The sequence below is a fragment of the Electrophorus electricus genome, chromosome 8 (assembly GCF_041902795.1).
Source record: "Electrophorus electricus isolate QZ-2024a chromosome 8, ASM4190279v1, whole genome shotgun sequence".
In the NCBI taxonomy this organism is placed as follows: Eukaryota; Metazoa; Chordata; class Actinopteri; order Gymnotiformes; family Gymnotidae; genus Electrophorus; species Electrophorus electricus.
In genome coordinates, this window is record NC_137504.1 from 23965124 (window position 1) to 23987823 (window position 22700).

The 22700-nt window shown below is 39.4% G+C and overlaps 3 protein-coding genes across 7 annotated transcripts; 2 read left to right on the forward strand and 1 right to left on the reverse strand.

Annotated features, from left to right (window-relative positions):
• Window positions 1–466: 466 nt before the first annotated feature.
• On the reverse strand, window positions 467–11726 carry ctdnep1a (CTD nuclear envelope phosphatase 1a). Of its 3 annotated transcripts, XM_026998553.3 has the most exons (9): window positions 11601–11718; window positions 10951–11071; window positions 9026–9092; window positions 8314–8432; window positions 7499–7570; window positions 5830–5946; window positions 5461–5572; window positions 2697–2781; window positions 467–2096 (listed from the first exon to the last, which is right to left on the reverse strand). In XM_026998553.3, the coding sequence occupies exons 2-9, from the start codon at window positions 11053–11055 to the stop codon at window positions 2036–2038; spliced, it is 738 nt and encodes a 245-aa protein (XP_026854354.1). In that variant the 5' UTR covers window positions 11056–11071; window positions 11601–11718; the 3' UTR covers window positions 467–2035. The 3 variants fall into 3 exon arrangements, with proteins under 3 accessions (XP_026854354.1, XP_026854353.1, XP_081575103.1); XM_026998552.3 differs by having other exon boundaries at window positions 10951–11724; XM_081718977.1 differs by lacking the exon at window positions 7499–7570 and having other exon boundaries at window positions 10951–11726.
• An 844-nt stretch (window positions 11727–12570) lies between these two features.
• phf23a (PHD finger protein 23a) lies at window positions 12571–16435 on the forward strand. Its single transcript, XM_026998591.3, has 5 exons — window positions 12571–13138; window positions 13932–13963; window positions 14208–14300; window positions 14506–15076; window positions 15267–16435. Exons 1-5 carry the CDS (start codon window positions 13111–13113, stop codon window positions 15458–15460), a joined length of 918 nt encoding a protein of 305 aa, XP_026854392.2. The 5' UTR covers window positions 12571–13110; the 3' UTR covers window positions 15461–16435.
• plscr3a (phospholipid scramblase 3a) lies at window positions 15353–21447 on the forward strand. 3 transcript variants are annotated; one of them, XM_081719870.1, is made up of 9 exons: window positions 15412–15456; window positions 16983–17041; window positions 17138–17172; window positions 18262–18369; window positions 18599–18641; window positions 20106–20326; window positions 20605–20766; window positions 20951–21109; window positions 21203–21440. In XM_081719870.1, the coding sequence occupies exons 4-9, from the start codon at window positions 18289–18291 to the stop codon at window positions 21260–21262; spliced, it is 726 nt and encodes a 241-aa protein (XP_081575996.1). In that variant the 5' UTR covers window positions 15412–15456; window positions 16983–17041; window positions 17138–17172; window positions 18262–18288; the 3' UTR covers window positions 21263–21440. The 3 variants fall into 3 exon arrangements, with proteins under 3 accessions (XP_026854351.2, XP_081575996.1, XP_081575998.1); XM_026998550.3 differs by lacking the exon at window positions 16983–17041 and having other exon boundaries at window positions 15353–15456; XM_081719872.1 differs by lacking the exons at window positions 15412–15456; window positions 16983–17041; window positions 17138–17172; window positions 18262–18369; window positions 18599–18641 and having other exon boundaries at window positions 20186–20326; window positions 20578–20766; window positions 21203–21447.
• The last annotated feature ends 1253 nt before the right edge of the window (window positions 21448–22700 follow it).

Below are 22700 nucleotides of genomic sequence, written 5' to 3' on the forward strand. Positions count from 1 at the left end.
GTGAGACGATGTTGCGCAATTGCCCGAATATCGGCTACCACAGCAGAAAAGGTCTGATGTGATATAAAGTACACTGACAGTATTACTTACAACTAGCTTTAAAGGGGAAACAATTATATACAAGCTATATATCAATAATCTCATACAGCAACTATTAAAAATCCAATTCCTTTGCAATGAGCTCTCTTAGTAGTTGTTTTAAATGCAGTCATTTTTACCACGAGTGCAGTGTAAAACTGACTATTTTTTTACATTTTTCTATAAACTACATGTCAAGACGAAAAATTTAGTTTCTTTGTAGTTCTGAAATATCAGTTTTTGATCCACTGAGCACCCCCAGGTAAGCCATAAATAAAATATATTTAGACAACACTGACACATCCAGGCCAGTAGCTCCAAATATAATGGCTGTTCATTGGAAAATAATGACATAATGCACTTTTAAAAGCAAAGTTACACAAACCAAGTGCCTGAACCACGGTGACAAGTTTTATTGGAAATACGCACAGACCTGAGGAGCTGGCCCAGAAAACTGTGCGTTCACACACTTTGTTTTTGTGTTGTTCAAATAGGCAGAGCAGGTCAATACAACATGAGAGAGAGGGAGAGTGTATATAACTCTTTTGACCACTTTGATCAAATAAGTCCATGATACAAAAAAAAAACCAGACAAATAAGTGCATGTCTTTGCATTGGAAAGGCCTGATAACAGCTCTGTGCAGAACAAAAATACTTCCAGTTGCGAATGACTAGAATCCTGGTGCTGCGTGGGAGGAGCTGCCATCCTGAAGAGGATGAAAACCAGAAATGAAATGGAGGAAAATGCATTGGAGATGTGCCTAGCAACAGGCTCCGCCTTGTCCCATTCTGGAGTCCTGCTGTTCTGCCTGTATGATGCACATTCATGTTTAACAGAATAAAACAAAAGTAAAAAATAATTTAAAAACAAACAAAAAAATAATAATAATAATAATAATACAACCTGATGGATTCATTGTTTTTAGGATTTCACACACAAACCAGAAAGTTCGACGTACTAAATAATACCATTAGCTTAATTGGTGGCTTTTGCTGTGGTCGTGTCTCTGAATCAGTCAGTACCACCACAGAGTACTGTATGAAACTCACAGCTCAATACTTTACACACCTCCTACACTCACAACAGCACGAACCCCATTCATGTGAGCCAATACCTGAGATGGTTGGGGTAAGGCAGGAAGAGAGGAGGAAAGAATAAAACTAGTAGTGGTAGAATGAGAACAAGTGGGCTCTGCTCTCTTACTGACTGCATACTATACATGCAGAACACTGCTCCCCACAGCATGGGCATGGCTGACTCATTCCACCCCTTCTGCTGCCAAGTTCTGATGTGTTGTGTCAGTTATTGGAGTCACATGGAGCCACATGGACTACCACAGCAAACAGATCATGAGGGATATAGTCAACATATGCTAAAATCCAAAACAAGGGTAAATTGACCAAATAGAGATAACAGGAGTACTTTCTGGTGACATTTTGCACATTTGCCTATTTATGAAAATGGATGGCAGGAGGCAAGAGAAGTGCAAAGGACGAAGGACAAGGAGAGACTGGCTGGCTATGTATGTCCTCTCTGATCTTCACCAATCTCACTCTTTACAAAGAGGGGAAAATACCACATAATATGCAGCACAAATGCAAACATTCTCCCATGTTTTCACACTCTATCATGCATGCCCATCAGTCCACCACTGTAAGGCAGTTTCCATTTTGCACAAAAGAAAAACAAAAAGAGAATAAAGCAAGACTAAAACAGAGCGGGCCTCTCTGCTTGATGTGTGTGTGTGGGTATGTGTAAAAGCTTCTCCACCATGTGCATTGTTCTCCTCTCTCCCTCCAGTCTTACTGATGAAGTTCCTCAGAAGTCAGATGACAAGAGGTCACATGACAATAAGAGGGTGACAGTTCCAGCAGTGGAGAGTCTAACAGCTAGCGAGCGGAGACTTCTAAAACCAAACATGGGGTCCAGAACGATGACTGGGCCCTTTAGACTCCATCACCAGAGCCTGTGCTGGTGGAGATTTCGGCTGAGGACGGAGCGGACATCTGAGGTGAACCTGCAGATTGAGGGAAACAGAGAGAGAGAGAGAGAGAGAGAGAGAGAGAGAGAGAGAGAAAGAAACCATTCAGGAAGCAGCACAGGAAAAAAAACAAACAAAAAAAAAAAACACACACACATTGCATGCTCTTACAAGTTCATTACAAGCTTACGGCACCTAAAACTCAACTTTTTTCAACTTTGAGTTGGCAAAAACAGTCAGCAAAATGCAACTCTCCTGCTGAAAACAATTAGAAAAGCATACAAAATGAATACTACTACTGATTACTTCTGCTTCTGAGGACTATAATAGTAACTAGGTCTCTAGGTTTGGGACTGACCAGAATTAGATTCAGAATCAGAATCAATTTATTTTGCTAAGCATGTTACACATACAAGGGATTTGTTTCGGTGACTGCACCCATGCATTATGTGCAAGATAAGACCTACAAGTAATAAATAAAACATTAATTGGGAATTTAAAAAAATACTATTATACAAACACACAAACAAATAAATAAGATATAAAGAGAGTCAATTATCTAAGTCAAGACTAAGGGAAACAAACATTTTGCTGAGCACAGAAAACCTTTAAATTATGCAAGATGGGATACTATACCTCAATGCATCCAGCATGGGAAGCAGGTTTAGCAGCGCTGTGTCACTTGGGTCACTAAACCAAGACTTTATAGGTATTGCATTGTCTGTGAAAGAGAAACACACTGAGTAAGTCAAACTAACTCAAGATATCAGAAAGAGGTAGTCAGATGTTCTGTGCTGATAAGTCAGACCCTTCTTTGGAACCAAAAGAAGGGTTTCTGTACACAACATTACTCCATTTCATTTTACACACCAACACACCCACCCACTCACACAAAAGATACAGAAATAGTAATAAAAAACCCTGAAATCGAACTGCACTGAAATAATTTACAACACCTTTTTTTCTTAAACATTAATTCACATCATGAATATGTGCAGAATAATGTAAATGCAAAGTATTTTACATTCTTAGACATATAGTACAGTAACTATGTAAAGGCTCAAAGATCAGCCACAATATTAAAAAGACGCAAGTAAAGTGAATACTATTATCTTGTTACAATGGTACTTGTCGAGGGATATATTAGGAAGCAAATGAACCATCAGTTCTTAAAGTGGATTTGCTTTAACTACTGGGTCAAAGCATCTCCAAATTAGCAGGTCTTGTGGGGTGTTCTTAGTATGCAGTGGATAGTACCTACCAAAAGTTGTCCAAGGAAGGACAACTGGAAAACTGGTGACAGGGTCATAAGTGTGCAAGGCTCAGTGATGCATGTGGGGAGTGAAGGCTAGCCTGTCTGATCGAATACCACAGAAGAGCTACTGTTGAAAGGTGTCACACTGCATCATAGCTTTCTCCGTAAGGGGCTGCAAAGCTCCAGACTGTTCAGAGTGCGCATGATGACCTCTGTTCACCACCAAAAGCAACTACAATGGGTACGTGAGCATCATAACTGGACCATGTGGCAATGGAAGGTGGCCCAGTCTGATGAATCATGTTTCCTTTTACTACACGTGGACGGCTAGGTGCATGTATGTCACTTGAATTGAAGGAAGAGATGGCACAAGGATGCACTATGGGAAGAAGGCAATGTGACTGCTCTATTGATACTCACCACCTACCTAGACAATGCACCCTCCCACATGCAAAAATTGTTCAACAACAAAGTTCAATGTGTTGACTCCATGTCCCAGTTCTCAATCTGATTGAGTATCTGTGGGATTGCTGGAAAACAAGTCTGATCTATGGAGGCCCCACCTTGCAATTTACAAGAAGTAAAGGATCTGCTGCTAACATCTCTAAAACGTTGGTACCAGATACTACCAAACATCAACAGAAGTCTTGTGGAACTCATGCCTCAGTGGGTCAGAGCTGTTTTGGCAGCATGAAGGGGGCCTACACAATATTAGGTAGGTGGTTTTAATGCTACGGCTGAACAGTGCACGAAGGATTTTTGAATTGAAGAATTTCAATTGTCCTATTTGGATACATGTGACCACTGTGTACAGTGTCAGTGCACAGTACAGTGTCTTTGGTTTTGATTATTAGTATTATTATTGTTGTTGTTGTTGTTGTAATGGCTCTCTGTATTATTCTTCTTGGCAATTGTACTACCACAGGTTGGAGTCTAGCAAACACGTCTTCGCGAACAACAAGACAATGTAATTTCTTTTTAAAAATGTTTACAGGAAAAAAAAAAAAAAAACATTCCAAGTACATGGTCAAAAAACTGTGTTGCTTACAACAAAAATCGGACTCTGTAAAACTAGACAAGCTACATCCAATGAGAATTAATAAAGCAGTGGCATTACATTTGATAGTTAAAAGACCATCACATTCTATCACTTAAACATGACTAAATTCTGCATTAGATAAATACAAAATTAAATATAATGAAATGAATTAATATAAAAAAAAAAATTCATAAATTTCCAATTGTTTTTAAGTAATAAAACAACCCAGTAGTTCTTAATTGGCTCATGTTATTATTAACATTAACAATAATGTTCTATATGTTGCAGTCCTCACACTGAAGTTCATTATAAAATATATTAGTACAAGTGCCCATACATTCACCAGGAGGAGGGAATTGCAATAATATAGATGAAAGCACAGGTTTCAGAATCTTTCAGAGTGAGAAGAGCTCAGAGACAGGCAATATTATGAAGCTAAGTCACCTTTATCAAGTGGCATAATATGGGATTGAAACAAAAGATCAGAATAAAAAAAAAATACTAAAGGCCTACACCAAGGGATCTCTTGATTTATTTTTAGTTTTTTTTATGTTGGATCAGTAATCCAAAAAGTTTCTATCTGAAAAGTACAATTCTCAGTACTCTGAAGCGTAATTTCAGAAAAACCACTTGGCTTTCAACAAGAACCATCTGTTATGACCACATTTATGCACCAGGACTGGTTATGGGGAGCATTGTTGTAATAGGGAAATTGTATCATATCCTGTGTAGTTGAGATGTGGGACTCTGAGCTATTTATGAGGTTTTGGTTTCCTCTTACTGAGACAGTCCCACCCTCAGCCGCAATATTGAAATTGTTCAACTTCAAGGATGGGGTGAAGTTTGAGATGCCGAGGACGTGGCAGGGAGGGAAAGTTTTTATCTAAAGGTCACCTCTGAAGCAAATTGGCCAGAAGAACATCACAGACATGCATTTTTCCCCTGCATCCAATAATAAGGTTAACCAAGAAAAGGAAGCAAAACGAAAGCTCTGACAATGCAATTAACACCCCTGTACAATAACTTGCATGAAATCATCTACATAAGATAAAGCGCACACACACGCAGAGACAAGCATACAGGCATTTATAAATACAGCTGTTTACCTGGATGACTGCGGTAGGCTCCAGGTGAGTTGTCCAGGATGACTATACTGGAGAGGTCATTGTGCACTACTGACAGGTCCTTTATGTAACTGCCCAGGTCTAGTGTGCAATGCTGCACAGGCAAGGGAAGAAAAACACACAAAAACAAGATAGATCCAACCCAACACAGAGTAATGAATGTGTGTCATTCAATATCAACCTTATGTAAATAATATTAACCTATTATTTAAATGAAACCTAGAGACGCATCATGTTTTTAACATCATGAAATTCCCATGAACATGCTAAGTATGCTTTGTTTTGTTTCCCCCCCCCCCCCCACTTGCTCCGAACATCAGTGTGCAGAAGTGACTCGGGTAATGCGTTTACCTGTCTGTAGTATCGCCGTTTGAGAATGCCCCTGTTGTTGTCCAGCTTGTCTGCTACCGCTGAACCATAGATCTCCATACTGGCTGTAAACACCACAAGCTCATACCACTGACTCACCTGAGAAACAGTAGACAAAAACAGAGGACACTCAGCCTACATGCCATGCCCACCGCCAGGTGCCTCTTCCAAGACACTCGAGAGAATGAAGCTGTGACAGGTCACACTTTAGTCCCACAGCTATAGAGAACAGACCCAATGAGGCTCCTTCCAACACACAATTTGGACAGGCTAAGTATTCTGTCCTCAGATATTTAGCTGCTAGCCCCCCCCCCCCCAGATTGGCCATTGGCTGCATACCAATTGCTCACAATCACTGCTGCACAGGACAGCTGCAAGACTCATGTCTTGCGAGTGCTCCTGGACCTTCAAAATGTCATGTCATTAGTTAAGATGTTAAACATTGCCCCCCCAAGGTGTAAAATGGCAACACAGGTCACCTCTCATTTTTCCTATTGTAGGTTCATACTGTTCGGTATGCGCTCCATGTCATGCATGTCAAAGGGGACCAGCAGCTCCCAGAGTCCATAAACAGATCTAACTTTAGCATTAAGCACCATGCAGCCAGCCTTGGTCACATTGCACCTTATTAAACAGAGGAAACGAAATTTGTTTGTATTCACTATTCTTATTTACTGCAAACACCCAGTAGAGTGCACATACTGAAACACCATAGTCCAGAAGTATTTAAATCACAGCCCTCAAAGACAGAGACCAATATACTTTACACCTTCATTACGCTGTAATAACAAACTGACCCATTACTCTAAGGCTACCTTCGCATTACCAGGAGAAAGTCTTTCAAATAGGTCAGATTTTTTCACGTCTATGTACACACAGAAGTCCGATCTTTTGAAATCAGATTTGAGTTACTTTCTTGTGTGACCGTAGATAAAATATGTATCCAATTTGTGGCTGTGACTTGAATGAGAATGGTCAGTTTGTAATTCACGGGGGGGGGGGGTTAAACATGCATGCTTATCACTGTTGTAATCAGCCAACACAGGCAGTGAGGTACAACCAAATGGAAGAGAGCACCACCGGTGACAACAGTCAGTTGACAGATGGGGAAGCTGGCGATTTACTATATATTTGGGGAAATCAGTTCAAGGCAAACTGGAAAGAACTTAACAAAATCCAAATTTGTGGGAAGAAATTGCCAAAAAGGCACTGCCATGACAGTGGTAATGAGGGGATAAGTCTATTACCATATTATACCCAGTCCAATCCTGTGATCAGGCCAGTGCAAAATGGCCAGTGAACTGAGTAAGTCAACACTTTAGCTTCTATAACTATTAACCTAATATGACAGGATTACTTAGGCTTATAAGTAGTCTTTTATAAACATAGGCTTATACAGCATTAGTCTTATATATACTTAAGATTATCCAGATCTGGGCTCTGTTTTTCACCTGGCTTGCAGAGGTAAATCAAAATATGGGCATGTTCACTCTTCCCCTTCCCATGTGCCTGGACTTATCAGCACACATATTTGGCTAAAAATAACTACAATTTATTATTTTAGACTATAATGTCAGTTAATAAAACAAATCTTCCTCCTCAATCCTTTATAAACACTACAGACACATACCCAGAGAGAGCATGCACTTACCACTTCTAAGAAGAAGTCTACATGGGGCCTTTTATGGACAAAAAACCTCACTGGATGTTTGTCTATTACCACCTAAAGAGAGAAACCCATCATCAGAACACCAGATTACAGCGATGCTTACAAATGTAGAACCATGCATTTATCGCATGTCTAATTTGTACATCTAAATCTAAAACAGACATGCAAAACCTAATTTGTGTCTACAGGCAGCATTTCCCCTGTTCCAGTGGCATACAGGCTTGCATCTCCCCGATTCAGCTTCTGAAGGGCTTGGAAAGAAGCTGTGTATCCATTTGGTTGTGTGGACCTTATTCAACAATATCAACAGTGTGGACACGCTACAGCTCTGGAGAGGAATAACACTACACTATACAGTCATTTCTTACAGGCAACGGCTATAGCTGGCTAAAACAAACAGCAAGCAGTTAAGGTTTTTGATATGCTGACTTGGGACATTTGTTTTCATTTGCTGTCAGGCTAGTAAGCAGGGGACCTTCTCTCTGAACACATGTCAGTAATGAGCGATTCAATGCCACAGAACAGGAGGATGAGTAGGAGACAATGGCCCTGCTGGTAGTGACTGCTGGAAGAGTTATGCATTCATTAAAAGATATTCTGTGTATTTATTCGAACACAATACAGGTTTGCTCTGTACAAAAATGTAACAGCACACACCACTGCTTCCATCAGTTTCAACAGTGTGTGTAAAATGTTTTAAGGGTTGGTATGGGAAGCTGTGTGTTTGACATGTTTGACCTTGAGCATGACTGTAGGGAGATGTGTTTATAAGTGCGTGCATGCATGCGTGTGTGTACCTTGAGGATGAAGTCTGGTGGTGTCCCAGGCCTTACTGTGGGCCTTAGCACTCCATCATGGTGGGAATGAATCAGAGTCTCATCTAGATCCAATACCAATATCTTCCTCTTCACCGCATCTACACATAGCATGTAACACAATCAGCTCTCACACACTCCCTACACAATCAGCTCACTCAAACACACTCTCCCAACAGTCAGTTCACACTCTCCCTCTCTCACACACACACACACACTAATCATCCACCACAACACAGTTGACTGTCACACCCCACAACAAATTCAACTTTTACACATCCATGTCCACCCCCCAAGACAGCACAGTGCGCTCAAATAATCCAGCAAAGGCAAACGACAGCATTATACACACATCGAGAAGCACAACCAGTATGTCCTTTTGACATAGACCATCTGCAAGTGCATTCTCTCCATCACTCACCACAGTGTAACCAGGCATTCACAACTAGGGCAGTCATGAAACTCCATGTGTATCCACAGTCTTTAACTTCAGAGCACAAGCCAGGTCTTGGAATATGAGCACGATACAAATGAGTTGTTCCCTACTGAAAACTGATTTCAGTGAACACCCAAACTTAATGTGTGCTGGGGTAAATGCTGAACTAGACTTCTAAAGGTCTGCAAAGGGTGTCCAGCCACCTGGCCTCAAAAGGACACAGAGGGTGCGGTAACAAGAGGAAGACCTCACACTCACTGAGTCTGTTTCGCGATGCAGGAGACAGCGGTAAAGTGTCATAACGCACTGTTTGGTACTGGATTATCTGTGGAAAAAGAGATGTGTGAGACACAAAAAAAGACAGAGAGAGAGAGAGAGAGAGAGATAAAAGAACATTGCAAAAACAAGGAACTATGACACTTAACAACAAAATACAATAATGGCTAATCTTTCAACAACAAAAAAAACACTTGCAGAAGTTAATGGACACACTACTTCCAAAAGGCCGGCAGCATACTACACACTGATGCATCAGATCACTCTTGTCCTTAATGGTCATACTCAGTAATGTGTTTCTCCACACAGATTAGACTGAGACTCCCTGGAAATCTGGCCCATTTCCACAGCAGCCCCTCTCTCCCTCTCTTCCCCCCTTGCATCTCCCTCTCGACCAGTCTCATATTCCCCTGCTGCTATCGCCATTGCTCTTGTCTAGTGTGAAGTCCAGCCTGGGGGGGGGGGTTGCACCATATATCCAAAATGCTTCCAGACCACCCCCAATGCTTCCCACACACACCTGATTGCCACTATTCTACTATTTATAGCCCCTCCTCTACAGCTGTCAAAGGATGTCAGTGCGTGAGAGAAGTGCACTACAGTCTTTAATGAGGCTCTAGTTCTAATTACATCTGGCATGGAATCCCATCTATGTCAAACTGTACATACTACACTCTATATGTCACTGGAATGCGTACAGTAGTCTTAGGAGGCGGCACTTGTGAGAAGACTGAGTGTGTGAAAGCTGAAAACAGGCAGCATTTCCCCGTAGACCCTAAAGTGCTAGTTCCATTGCTGCCTTCACTGGGATTTGGGAGCAACAGCAGATTGAGTAATAAGATTCAGGCAGTTCCTACCAAGCCAAACTGCCAGAAATCCCTCCACAACTTTAGGGTGGTTACATAAAACAACTAAAGGTCATTCATTGATTGCCATTTACCAGTGGAGCCCTTATCAAGACCTGTATACATGGCATGCGAGTACTGTCAATTCAATGCACATGCACAACTGTCACACTGCACAACACAAATAGCCTAAGTAATCAACAAGCAGTGAGTGGTAAATCTAAGGTAGTTGGCCTTAGAGGGTAAACCCATCATGGTGGAGAACAGCTAAACTATGAACAATTTACTTGCATTTTTAAGGGCCATACCTGAAGCTGGCCTAAAATGTGGACAACGTAATTATATCAGCACTAAAAGCAGGACAAAATAAATGACAACTGTAACTGCCAAAACCTTACCCTAGATACTAATATCAGCTTTTGGCTGCTCTTGTGTCAGTTAGACCTGCAAGAGTGCATAGTCCAGGTATGTAAGTGAAATGGGGGGAGATAAACACAGCTCTGCAAGATTAGTGTTAACAAATATTAGCAGCATGTAATATACAGGATCCAATCCCATAAGGACTGATACGTTATTTTAGGGTTTCCATAAAGAGTTATAGCAACTGACTGTATTAGTGAGATAACACAATAACGACGAGATAAAATTAGAGACAGATTAACAAGGACGTATTTGCTGAGTGATGTGCACAATGTAACAGTCTGAATACATATGACAGAGGAATACCCTCTTTCTACGGAAAACCTTGTAATAAAAACAAAGCGAATCAAAACAGTGAATTGGATGAGGCATTATCGTCAGTTGTATATTCTTTAAAACAAGAGATTTCAATGCAGTCAAATCACAGCACACATTAGTTACCAGGGACGTCACTTCAACCACTCTGAAGAGTGCTAGAGAAAGCCAAAACTTAATAGCAAGCTAGCTAGTTAGTGTATTTGGCTAGCTAACCTATCTAACGGACTTGTAAAGCAATTACTTCATTATGTTTCTTCACAATACACGGTTCTGTGACATTGCAAGATCGAATTTTATGTTAGTTCACAGATTAGCTCCTCTCACCGTTCGTAGATGCTTCCTGAGAATGTACAAAATGAAACCCCATATTCTAGATGTCACTCCAAGAAAAGTGCGAATCCCAAGTAAACATTGACGCGTCTTCAACATGTTGATAGATAGGGATCTGTGCAAAAGTAAGTTAAATGATAGAACTGATTGGAACACCAACAAACGTTAGTGTCCACAGTCTCGAATCGGACAAGTATACCGGCTATAGCAGATGCTAGCTAGCTAGTTTGCTAGCAGTTTCCTTCTTTGCGTAAAGCTACTCGGACAAGTCCAACAACGTCGTTGTTTCCAACAGAAACTTGCACACAATCCTCAGGTCTTTAGGCGTTGCTTATCATCTTCCAAATAATACTAAACAGCCAAGATAAAACGAACAATAAAATCGTATTTTTTAAATATCCAAGTGGTTGGCCACGCACAGAGTTCTTGGGAAACGCTAGCTAAGCTAGCTAGCTAGCTAGCACAGGGCAGGATAAAATGTAGCTAGCTAGCCTGCTACGTTAACTTGATGTTTTCTTCTTTGCCAGCTAGCTAGCTAGCTAGCTAATGCGCTAGCAAAGCTAGCAAGCCCGTTGACAATCTGTCCGTGGAGGAAACCTCCACGAATTGACAACAATTAAGCTTGCAAAATTCGACGTTAGTACCAAGAGTTTAGACAAGTGGCAAAGTGGGGGAAAAGTCCGGTCAGACGCCATCAAATTTGATTCTGAGGATATCCAGAAGCGAACAGTGAGCCGCCATCGATACATTGGCTTCGTCACTTCCGTGGAAAAAACAAACGCGCCTTCATTCGGCGACCACTAAGACCATGGCCTGTGAGAGCGGGTGACGGTAGCCAGTATGATTTTAAAGGGGAAAAAAATCACACGATCACGCTGCAAACTAATAAAAAAAATCAATAAATAATACAAAATAAATAAAGACACCAGTTTCTCATGCAGTCATGTCTACTGCAAAATTATCCACTTTTGAGAAATGATTAAACCTTGTATAGGTATTTGTCCTGTTTTTTCCGTGAGAGGCTGATTCTCCAAGAGTTATCACGTTCAAATAGTTGTATCTATGTATACGTTTCTGTGGAATTTCTTCAATTTTATGTTAAAATAGTCACATTCACACTTTGAGAAGTTTGTTCAATTCTCCAACAAAACGGAATGTAAGGAAGTATTTGGCTGACCGCATTCGTGTATTTGTTAAACTTTATTTTGAAAGTTACAGTCCATCGTAGAACTATGCATGAATACTTAAATATACTAACGAAGTTTAAGGTCCATTAGTCACATAAATGTAATAAATGTAATAATGTTGCCACGTTGCTGTTTGAGAAGTATATTTGTAGTACAGAGCACACTGAATTATCAGATATGAACTAAAATATGGTTTCCGAACTTATGTCAATATTGCAAGATACTTAACTGTAAATAAACAAAAGCATCATGTACTAATTGGTCAATTCCTTTGCTCTATGACTTTTGAGACTTCATAATTGTAGAGAATTGGAGCAAGGCCATGACCTGTACTCTAATTGGCAACAACCCTAAACTTTCATTTTGAAGTACTTTTAAGGAAACGGAAATTAACACGCTGGGCTAACTGTCTTTGGTTATGGTTGGCTTCACAGTGCAAAGTGTTGTTTGACGTTGTAAGTGGTTTTGCGGGAACAGCGCGCACTTTATATAGCTAGCTAATGCTAGCTATAAATCGTTGCTTTATTTAATTAGACCTCGTTTCAGGATAGATTTCGAAACGATTTCATTTTGTTATTTGTTGTTGATGTCACCAAGCTGACATATTTTGCGGTAATCTTACCGTTTAGTTGTGGTCAACGAAAAATCAAACGAAGTCGGGGGGAAAACTCATGCTAACTAGCTAGCTAATCAATTTTTAGTTTGTTTGCTGTAGTAGCTAGCACGCTAGCTAAATTGACTGTAAATACTGAATGCGCAGCTTAGTTTATTTGTTACATCGTTTATAAATTGATATATTTTAGCCATATAATTACTTATTAAATCAGTCTGATTACGGCTTACGTGCACTTTTACCTCCGACTGATTTCCAAGAGGGACTAACTCGTTATCAAACAGTTTAACGTGATACATTGTTAGTACCTAGCGTCAATGTCTGATTTAAATAAAAACTACTTGTAAACAAGCGATGCTTGGAGTCATGTCAGATCACCAAGGTAAGAAAGAGCATTCACTAACATTACTGTCAAACCCGAGAATTGCATTGTTAACTAGCTCGCTAGCACAACCAAGTTAACTGAAGTGTTCTACATTTTTCATCCATGGCACAGACGTTTGCTAAAGGAAGGTGTTGGCTAGACAGCCTGACAGTTAACGTTACCATTTGGATTCATTAACACAGTTAATAAAGCAACATTTCGTTAATCTTTATCATAGTCGTGTTACAGTGAATTGAAGAACGCCATCGCTTTCATTAACATGCGGATGAACAGTTAGCCATAACGATTAGAACGCTAATTGTCTTGAAGTTTAGCTAGCTAGCTAGCCAGCATATGATTAAACGTTATTGTCTGTCTGTTTGTTTGTTTGTTTGTTTGTACAGTCACATAGATATATGGATGGGGATATAGATAAATATCCCTGAGGTTTCGCTGATGTGTTGGATAGCCAGGTTAGCATGATTCTAAGTTTTTTCTGCTTTGGCTTTTTTCCTGCCCAAAGTTTCGAACATAGTCAGGTAAGGTGCGCTAGCTATTTAGTTAGCTTTCTAGCTATAATTTGTTCTTACGTAGCCTAGATGGCTAATAAAATACCATTCATTTTAATATTGCTTTCGTAGATGAAAACATTCATATCCATTCTTAGCTAGATGACAACATCGGCAAATTTCGACACGACCGTTTATGCGTAGCTAGCTAGTTAAATGCTAAGGTGCTTTGTACGCTAGGCTGGTTTTTGTGGCCAACTGTCTAGAATTTCATTTCAACATTGTCACTATCTCGTTTTTAGACCCTGTACGAAAATGCAAAACGGAGGCATTGGTAAGTTTGCAATAGTGTTTTAGCCTTATAAATACAAAATATTGTCGCTTTGAAACCCATGGTATGTGCTTGTTGATGGGGGCAGGGGGGATGGGGTCTATAAACGTTTGCCATTTACTAAAAGAAATGTCTCTGAAGTGGACAAAGTACTTCTACCTTTCCGTGTTTTTTTTCCCCTATCATTGTTGAAGGTCTTCTCGTTTTTAAAAATATATGTACTTTTTATACAAATGTACATTTCCAGCCCCCAGAAAAGAAAAAGAGGACGGTGGAAGACTTCAATAAGTTTTGCAGCTTTGTTCTTGCCTATGCCGGATACATTCCCCCTCTAAAAGAGGTTTGTTTCAGACTCATGCCATTTATTTATCAGCTGTGTAAATACTATGCAAATCTAATTAAAAAGGCTGGGGGCTATGGAGCTTTAATTGCACATATTTAACTTGTTAACAGCCAAGTGCTATGCCAAGTAAATTATGTGCCTTAAGTGTATGCTGTAATTGTGAAGTGGTGGTGGTTTTATGGTTGTTTTTGTGTTGCTTTAGGAGAGCCCCTGGCCACCGGCCTCATCCACCTCTCCTGTGGGGGTTTCCAAAGCAGTGGGTGAAGACACCTTACATGAAAGCTGGACAGGCAGTCTCCCTGACTGCTGCCCCACACACAGCTTTATCCACAAAGGCCCGCCCCACAGCAGCAGTACGGGACTGAAGCAGCCATCTTCAGACCACTCTCTGCTTGAAAACATTAGGCTGAAGGACACACTCTGCCAGCGAAAGACACACAGCAAAGCTGACAAGAAGAGAGAGAAAAGGTTGAACTACTCTTTAGAGGGCAAAGGAGGAAATGACCTGGCAGAGAGTAGTATCAGACGTTGCCGAAAGTTGAACAAGGCTAAAGGAGGACTGAAGAAAGTGAAACGGTCCCCAAAGGCTGAGAGAGACTTTACAAGCTCCAGTCCTTCAAGTGGGGAGGAGCTTGGACTTGAGGAGGGCCTAATGGAGCAGCCTGTGCCTTTCCATGGGGGGGGACTTAAGCAGGAGTTTACAAGGGAGCGGGATCTCAGTTCCAGTGAGACTGACACATGGGTGGCTGATGAGGACATAATGGTGGAGGCTGGTAAGTGTGTGTCTTGCGTTATATTTAGAATCCAGAAGAATACAGTCAACAAAGTTCAGAATGTACATGTGCATAAATCTCACCTAATTTTGCCTAAGGGGTTATTTCATTACACAGAATATTTGATGGATCCATACAACAAATGACGGACCTAATCTGAAGCTCTTAACTTTCTGTTCCCTGAATATAGGGGATGACTCATGGGATCTGATCACTTGTTACTGTGGGAAGCCCTTTGCAGGGCGACCCATGATCGAGTGTGATGAGTGTGGTGTGTGGGTTCATCTCTCCTGTGCCAAGATTAAGAAGAACAATGTACCTGATGTGTTCTACTGCCACCGGTGTAGGGACTCCCACAGCTCTTCACACAAAAAAGACCTGTGAGTGAGTGTGTGTGTGTGTGTGTGTGTGTGTTGAGGCTCTAGGCCTTTGCTTCCTTGCTAAAGACTTTTACCTCTCATGAACAAAAGGCCATCCTTCTGCAAATGCACATCAACATATCATTTGAATATTAAAAATGGGAATTGTCACTCAGCTAATAGTACTTTGTTAGTGTGCCTCACTTAGCAGTTTCAGCCAATTGGTAGTTCTCTTACAGCAAGGTTCAGGCTGTAGTCCATCTATGATTTCAAAGATTGTTTTTGCTATATTGGGGTGTCTGAAAACTGTGAGCGTGAATAAATCACTACATCTTTAATTATTTGTATGAACCAAGGGCTTATACTGGGGTTCTGCTCCCTGTTTCTAAAACCTAATATTTAGGACATGCATGTTATGTCAAATTTTTAACCACATTGTAGTGTATAGGAAGTTCTTGATGTTCCCTGGATATCCTGCACTGCATTTCACTATATTTCAGTATATTATTTTGCCTGTTTAATTGATGACACAAATTCCTGGGTACACTCCAGTCATGCCTGCTTTCATCATAAGAACTGCCGTCATAAATGGAATCGAAAAATGTCTTGTCAACACCCAAGTGTAGGTTATGATTTTATGTTCGGAAGAGGTGTATGCACACATCAGGTCAATAGAAAAGGCATTTTTCAGGTTGTGTAAATTTTATGGTTCAGTGTTTGTTTTGGGGGGGGGTTTATGTACAGAATCATGGCTAAACTGCTCACATTTAATCAGCTCAGAAGCATGTAGTTTGATGGGTGTGTCATCTTATCTTATTTTCATCTATGACATGACTTAATTAAATTCTGCACCCTAGTTGCTTTTAAGTAATGCATTTAAGTAATGTATTTTAATTATCATAGAGGCTAATGCAGTGAACTTGAAATCACATTTCCCAAATATGTGGCATGGTTACTAATTTCCTATTCCTAGGACTGGAACAAAAGTTGGCCTTACAGTTGTTCTGAAGAAAAATTAGTCAGTCAATGAGAAGTGTTTGTCATAATAATAATAAACTGGACATCATCAGGAGAGGAAATTAAGATGTATAGCAAGCAGAGCTAGAAGGATCAGGCTCCCTTGAGGGTTTTTGGTTTGTTTTTCTTCCCCCTCCTTTTGAGTGATTGTAATTTATTTGTCAATATTGTGATGTTTTGTTTGAGATATGAGATTAAAGGTTATATGTTTGATTTGTATGTTCAGAAGCTGTTTAGAGTCATTTTTGTTTATCTGGTCTCATTCACAGTGAAAGTCATTTTTTCTTTAATTCTGCTAGCAGTGTTGAATGGGTCAGTCTCTTGTACTATCACCAAACTCATCTTACTATATTTATGGTTTCCTCCATGCAGCTCTGTGTACAAATGTAAGACTATATACTGGACCTAGAAGAGTAAATACTATATTTTTGTCCATTCTCTTTAGTAAAGATTTAAATAAATTACCTTTTGTTAAAGTGAATGTTTTGTTGAGCTTCATTTTATGTGGTTTTGGACTTTGTTCATCAAAGCTTGCTTCAGGTTGGAGTGGAAGAGTGACGTCTCTGGCGATTTAGCAACATGCAAAGTGGTGAGTTTTGTTAGTGCAGGAGTAGGGTCACTCTCACACTCCTCCTTCTTTGACGTATATCGGTGGATGAACAACTGCTTATCTGTTTTGTGGTAGTGTTCCTGTCAGAGGGACCTGGATACAGACCAGAGGTAAGTGTTTCCATATCTAACCTTAATAATCTTTTTTTTTTTTTTCTTTTTTTTTCTCCAGACTTTTAACTCTTGAATGTCATAAAAGGCAAGTCTGTTTGATGCAGTAAATAGATGTATATCTTTTTAATATTAGAATTATAAAATGGATAAATAACATTTGAATGTTATTGCTTTTTGAGTGTGAGCATTTACCTGAGAAACTATTCCATCTAAAAGTTAACACTTATAAAGTGTATTTATTCCCTGAAATACTGAGCAATGTGAATGAATAATTGTGCCTCCCAAGTGTCAGTAGACCCACTTTAGGTGTACATTTACAGTGTAGGCCATTTGTTGCCATGGATCAGTTTGTGTTCACCATCCTCCAGCCAATCATCAGTGGTCAGTTTTTGACCACAGGCTCACCAATGACCAGATAGCAATGCTGCAACTAATAAACCAGCTGAATGCTAGCAACCACATAATTGCCAATCAGTGTTACAGTATTGAGAATAGCCTGTCACCCATGTAGCATTTGGTCTGCATTGATACTTTAGTCAGAAAACAATTACCGGAACATAGGGCCACTACAGTTTGAAATGTACACTTATGAAACAGCTAGGGTGTGTAAGGACAATTTAGGTCTTCATAATTAAGTGGATTTTTAATTTATATAAAAGAAGCCTCATAACACTGGTTTAAATAAAAATAGAAGAATAAGAAGAGAGAATCCTGTTTCCTTTATTTTTAAAATCCAGTGGTGTAGGCTTCATTTAAACTTTTTGGGGGGGATACACTGTAAACACCACCCAACCTAACACATTGTATAAGTAGTGTGAGCAGGAATTATTGGGCAGACACCCCACCCTCCAAAGAAAAAAAAACTACGCCTGGGCCTAAAGTAGTGCCTACGTTAACTTCGTGAAAGATGGAGACCACAGTGGCATTTATTCTTTGCTATCCTTTCCTTATCATTTTTCGGTTACACAATGTTTAACTTTCTTAACCCTTCATACTTTTTGTTAATGTAAATGAAAAATGTGTGCCTTAATTTTTCTATCGATTGCTTCCCTCTTGGTTCACGTTTGCCTTTATCTGTTCTTTTAGCTGGCTGTATAACTTTTATGTCGCAACATGGACAACACACAATACACTTTTACAGTACCCAATTACAACCCAGGAGCTGTGCCCCCTGGACTGGAATATCTAGCACAGGTTTGTCTTTAAAAAAAATCTACTATTGACCATTTGTGGGCTGCAGCAGCATCTGTGCATTATAAAATGATGTATAACTTGAGGTTTATTATAAGTTAGTGGCTGTTCTAAAAGATAAGGGAAAGTCATACAGTGTTTTATGATGGGTTAAGGTAGGCTGCTTCAGTGGGATTAATCATACATAGTTTTCCACTGATTACATTCCTGTTGGCCCTTGCTTTATTTGCAGGTTGATCAGATCTTGGTACACCAGAAGATTGAACTTCTTGAAGGTAAACACATTTACAGTTAGAGCAAGGTGCTAACAACATAAATATGTTGGGTTTGATTCCCAGCAGGCACACATACTGTCAAAATGATAAATATGTATGTCCTTCTGGAAAAGACCATGTGCTAAGCTCTGTGAATGTTCATGTAACAAGGTGAATTATACCTGTGAATTATTAACAAAACACACAATTTCTAGATAAAGACCCCATAAATTCAAGTACCACTGTTCACACTGAGTCTAAGGGAAAGCTTAATTAAGATCAAAGAGCATTCTAAGGAATCTAGAGAAAAAGTAAAAACCATGCATAACACAGGAAAAGGCTACAAAATAATACGAAAGTGTTTGGATAGCCCATTGAGCACTGTTGGATTGTGAAGAAATGGAAGCTGCCCCATATCGCCCAGGTACTGCCTAAGTCTTTGCAATCTCAGGGTCAGACCAAGAAGGAGACTTGTGAAGGAACCCACAGAGAGGCCAGCAATCACTCTGAAGGAGTGGCTGAGACTGGAGTGAAGGTGCATCGGTCACAATAATAATAACATGCAACCCAGACTGTATGGAGTGTTGGCTTTAAAGCAGCCATTACTGAAGATAAATCACATCAAACATGTATGGAGTTTTCCAGAAAGCAATAGAGTGATCCAATAAAATGTCATATGTTTTTGTGGTCAGACAAAAAAATGGAGGTTTTATGGGAAAAATTTGAAAGGCTATGTGTTGCCCAAAGCTATGCTGCCTATTCCTCTGTAAAAAAAAAAAAAAAAAAAAAAAGAGGAAAAAAAAAAAAAAGATTTTTTTAAAGCAACAGTAAACCATGAAGATGGCAGCACCATGTTGTGGGGATACTTTTCCTCAGCAGGTACTGAGGTTCTTAAAACCTGTAAAACTAGAACTGAAGAACAGATGGATGGTCCAAAATAAAGGACTCAACATGGTCAAGTGAAAGTCCAGATCTCGGTCTGATCAAGAATCTGGCACTGATGAAAACTGCAGTCCATAAGAGTCAACCTGAACAATCTAGAGCAAAAGTGCCAGGAAGAATTGGTGAAAATCATTCCCAGACAAAGCTGGTTGAAACTTGCCCCATCAAATGTAAAGCTGTTATTTCAGCAAAAGGTGGTTCTACCTAGTACTAGTCTGACGGGTTGAATACTAATGCAAGCAGCAGTTTTCAGTTTTAATGTTGTTTTTTTAAAGACTGACAAATAATTATTTTTGACTTTAAAAATTTACTTTAACAGCGTATTGGTTTGCAATGAAAAATGCTTGCTAGAACAAGCTGTAATTTGTAATCTGATTATCTTTAAGGGGATAGGCACTATAGTTCAGTGACATGACAGGAAAAATGGCTTGGTTTTTGTAGAAGATTTAAAGGAACATCTGATGTCGAATTAACTCTCTTAAGCCTCCTTCATAGCCACTCTGACTGAACTTGCACTTCTATGACTGCTATGTTTATTTCCAGCTATTATTGGGTTTGAGACCAATAACCAATATGAAATAAAGAACAGCATGGGTCAGAAGATCTACAGTGCCAAGGAGCAAAATGACTGCTGCACGCGCAACTGCTGTGGCCCCCAGCGCAGCTTTGACCTCAAGATCAAGGATCAAAACGACCAGGAAGTGATTCACCTTATTAAGCCATTCCGCTGCACTTCCTGCATGTGCCCCTGCTGTCTGCAAGAGGTGTGGAGTTCATTTGTTTCATTCTTTCCATTTTTCGCTGCAGAGAGTCAATTATTTGATATTCATGCTGTAAGATATGACAATGACAGGTTTATCACTTGAACAATCAGTATTTTGATGGTATTTAGAAAGAAAAACGTTCTTCCTAAAAGAAATGACACACCTCCATGAGCTCTGTTTTCAATGTTAAAATACCTTCATTATATCAATGTGTAGAAAGACATGCATATTCTGTCGTCCCCCCGGCCCAGCTGAGATGCCTGTTGTGTTGATCCCAGATGGAGGTCCAGGCCCCCCCAGGGACTACAATAGGCTACGTGATTCAGAACTGGCACCCATTTCTGCCTAAGCTTTCCCTCCTGGGGACAGCCAATGAGACGCTGCTGACTATCGAGGGCCCTCTGTGTGCAATCAGCTGCTGTGGTGATGTCGACTTTGATGTGTGTGCTTCAGCCTGAGGGGTGTTTGTGTGTGCATGTGTGAGGGTGGGGACAGAAGTAGAAATTGCAGAAAATGAGAGCGCTTTAATTACTGTTCCATAAAGCAGTGCAGTGTGAGCATTGACATTTTGATATCTTTTTTTATCTTTATCCCTGTATATCTGTGCTTCCTCACTATTCTCAGGTGAAGGGCAAGGATGGGCATGTGATTGGCCGCATCAGTAAACAGTGGAGTGGTCTAATAAAAGAGGGATTGACTGATGCTGATAACTTTGGCATCAGCTTCCCCATGGACCTGGATGTGAAGATGAAGGCTGTTCTACTGGGAGCCTGCTTCCTCATAGTGAGTGATTGACCACACTCATTAGTTCATTCAATTATTAATTCACCCAGTTGTTCATTAGGATATTCATTCATTTCATGATTTTCTTCACAGGATTTCATGTTCTTTGAAAATGTTGGAGACTCAGGTCAGCGGTGCAGTGTATTTGGATGAAAATGACAGAATACTGTAATACTGTAATGTGAATATATAATCTCATGATGGATACTGTGTGTGTGTGTGTGTATATGTATATATGTATATACATTACATACATACATATATATATATATATATATATATGTATGTATGTATGTATGTGTATATATATATATATATATATATATATATATATATATATATATATATATATATATATATATATATATATATATATATATATATATATATATATATATATATATATATAAAATTGCACACTATGCAACAGTCTTAGGCCACCATTAAATTTGTTGTTTCAACAATGGAATAATGTCCATATATAATTACCTCTCAGTCGCTTTCTTAAGATACATACAGAAAACGCAGGAAATATGTACATAATTTTTTTAAAAACACAATTTTCACAACAAAATGGCAATGTACAGGCAAAAGTCAGTATTTAGTGTGACCTCCCTTGGCACTAAGCACACCTTGAACTATTTTGGGGAGATCTGAAGTTTTCTGAAGTAATCTTCTGATATCATTCCATTCAGGTTCTGTTCCATTTAGTTTTAAGTGAGCCAGGTTCCTGCTATTGCTTACGTGTAAGGAGAGGTCACACTAAATACTTGCCAATGTATCCCTTAAAATCTGGGTGGTTTTTTTTTCTTCTTCTGATTTTTGCACTGTATTATAAAGGGGGACGATTTTGACAATCTTACTTGTTTGTATGATCTGAAAAACCTTCCATAGACAGTTCTTGGTTTCTAGAAAAAGCATATCATCAAAATGACCTCAAAATTACCTGTATCAATTCCATGATTTTGTGAAATAAATGTTTCATGCACCTTTTTAAAACACTGCATTAAAAATCAGAACTTAACCTGAGCAGTTAAAAGACTTATTTGTAAACTGACTTTTATACTTTTTATGTGTTTATATGCCTATAGTGTTTTAGGAATTTGTAATTTGATGTGTATTTTTCTACACTTGTATTTAGGAACAGAGATTCCATCTTGAATCCTGATTGCGAAATGTGAAAAGGGGAGGGATCCTATTACAATATTTATAATTGTGCAAGTTGCAGATTTATTTTCTGATTAATTTACTGACACTTTTCAGTGTCAGCAAGGACTAAAGTTATTCTAGTTACTTTCAGAATCGTGCAATTCGTATCCAGACCGAAGAACTCACTTTCCACCAACCCATGTGAATGAAGTCTGGCTACATTCCATTAGTTCTGTCCATTTTTAAAGAGTGTTAGTTTAAACAAACTAACAAACGAAACGGGAAAACACTTCTCCAAGCTTAACTTATTATATATTTTTTTTATTTTAATTTTTATAATTATATTTTTTTATTTTGTTTCTAGCTAATTTCTCACTTACCAATTTCGCCCAAACAGCTGTACGATTTTAATGAACCTAAAGCTCATGCAAATATTTTGCGG

Excerpts from the sequence above, each read along its gene's own strand:
- ctdnep1a (XM_026998552.3), bottom strand. The coding sequence starts at position 11,055 with ATGTTGAAGACGCGTCAATGTTTACTTGGGATTCGCACTTTTCTTGGA. Across the intron at positions 7,571-8,313 it reads CACCAGACTTCATCCTCAAG|GTGGTAATAGACAAACATCC; the intron begins GTACACACACGC and ends TTCTCTCTTTAG. Across the intron at positions 2,097-2,696 it reads CCCATGCTGGATGCATTGAG|GTTCACCTCAGATGTCCGCT; the intron begins GTATAGTATCCC and ends CTCAATCTGCAG.
- phf23a (XM_026998591.3), top strand. The coding sequence starts at position 13,111 with ATGCTTGGAGTCATGTCAGATCACCAAG. Across the intron at positions 13,964-14,207 it reads AATGCAAAACGGAGGCATTG|CCCCCAGAAAAGAAAAAGAG; the intron begins GTAAGTTTGCAA and ends GTACATTTCCAG. Across the intron at positions 14,301-14,505 it reads ACATTCCCCCTCTAAAAGAG|GAGAGCCCCTGGCCACCGGC; the intron begins GTTTGTTTCAGA and ends GTGTTGCTTTAG.
- plscr3a (XM_026998550.3), top strand. The coding sequence starts at position 18,289 with ATGGACAACACACAATACACTTTTACAGTACCCAATTACAACCCAGGA. Across the intron at positions 20,767-20,950 it reads GTGGTGATGTCGACTTTGAT|GTGAAGGGCAAGGATGGGCA; the intron begins GTGTGTGCTTCA and ends CACTATTCTCAG. Across the intron at positions 21,110-21,202 it reads TGGGAGCCTGCTTCCTCATA|GATTTCATGTTCTTTGAAAA; the intron begins GTGAGTGATTGA and ends TTTTCTTCACAG.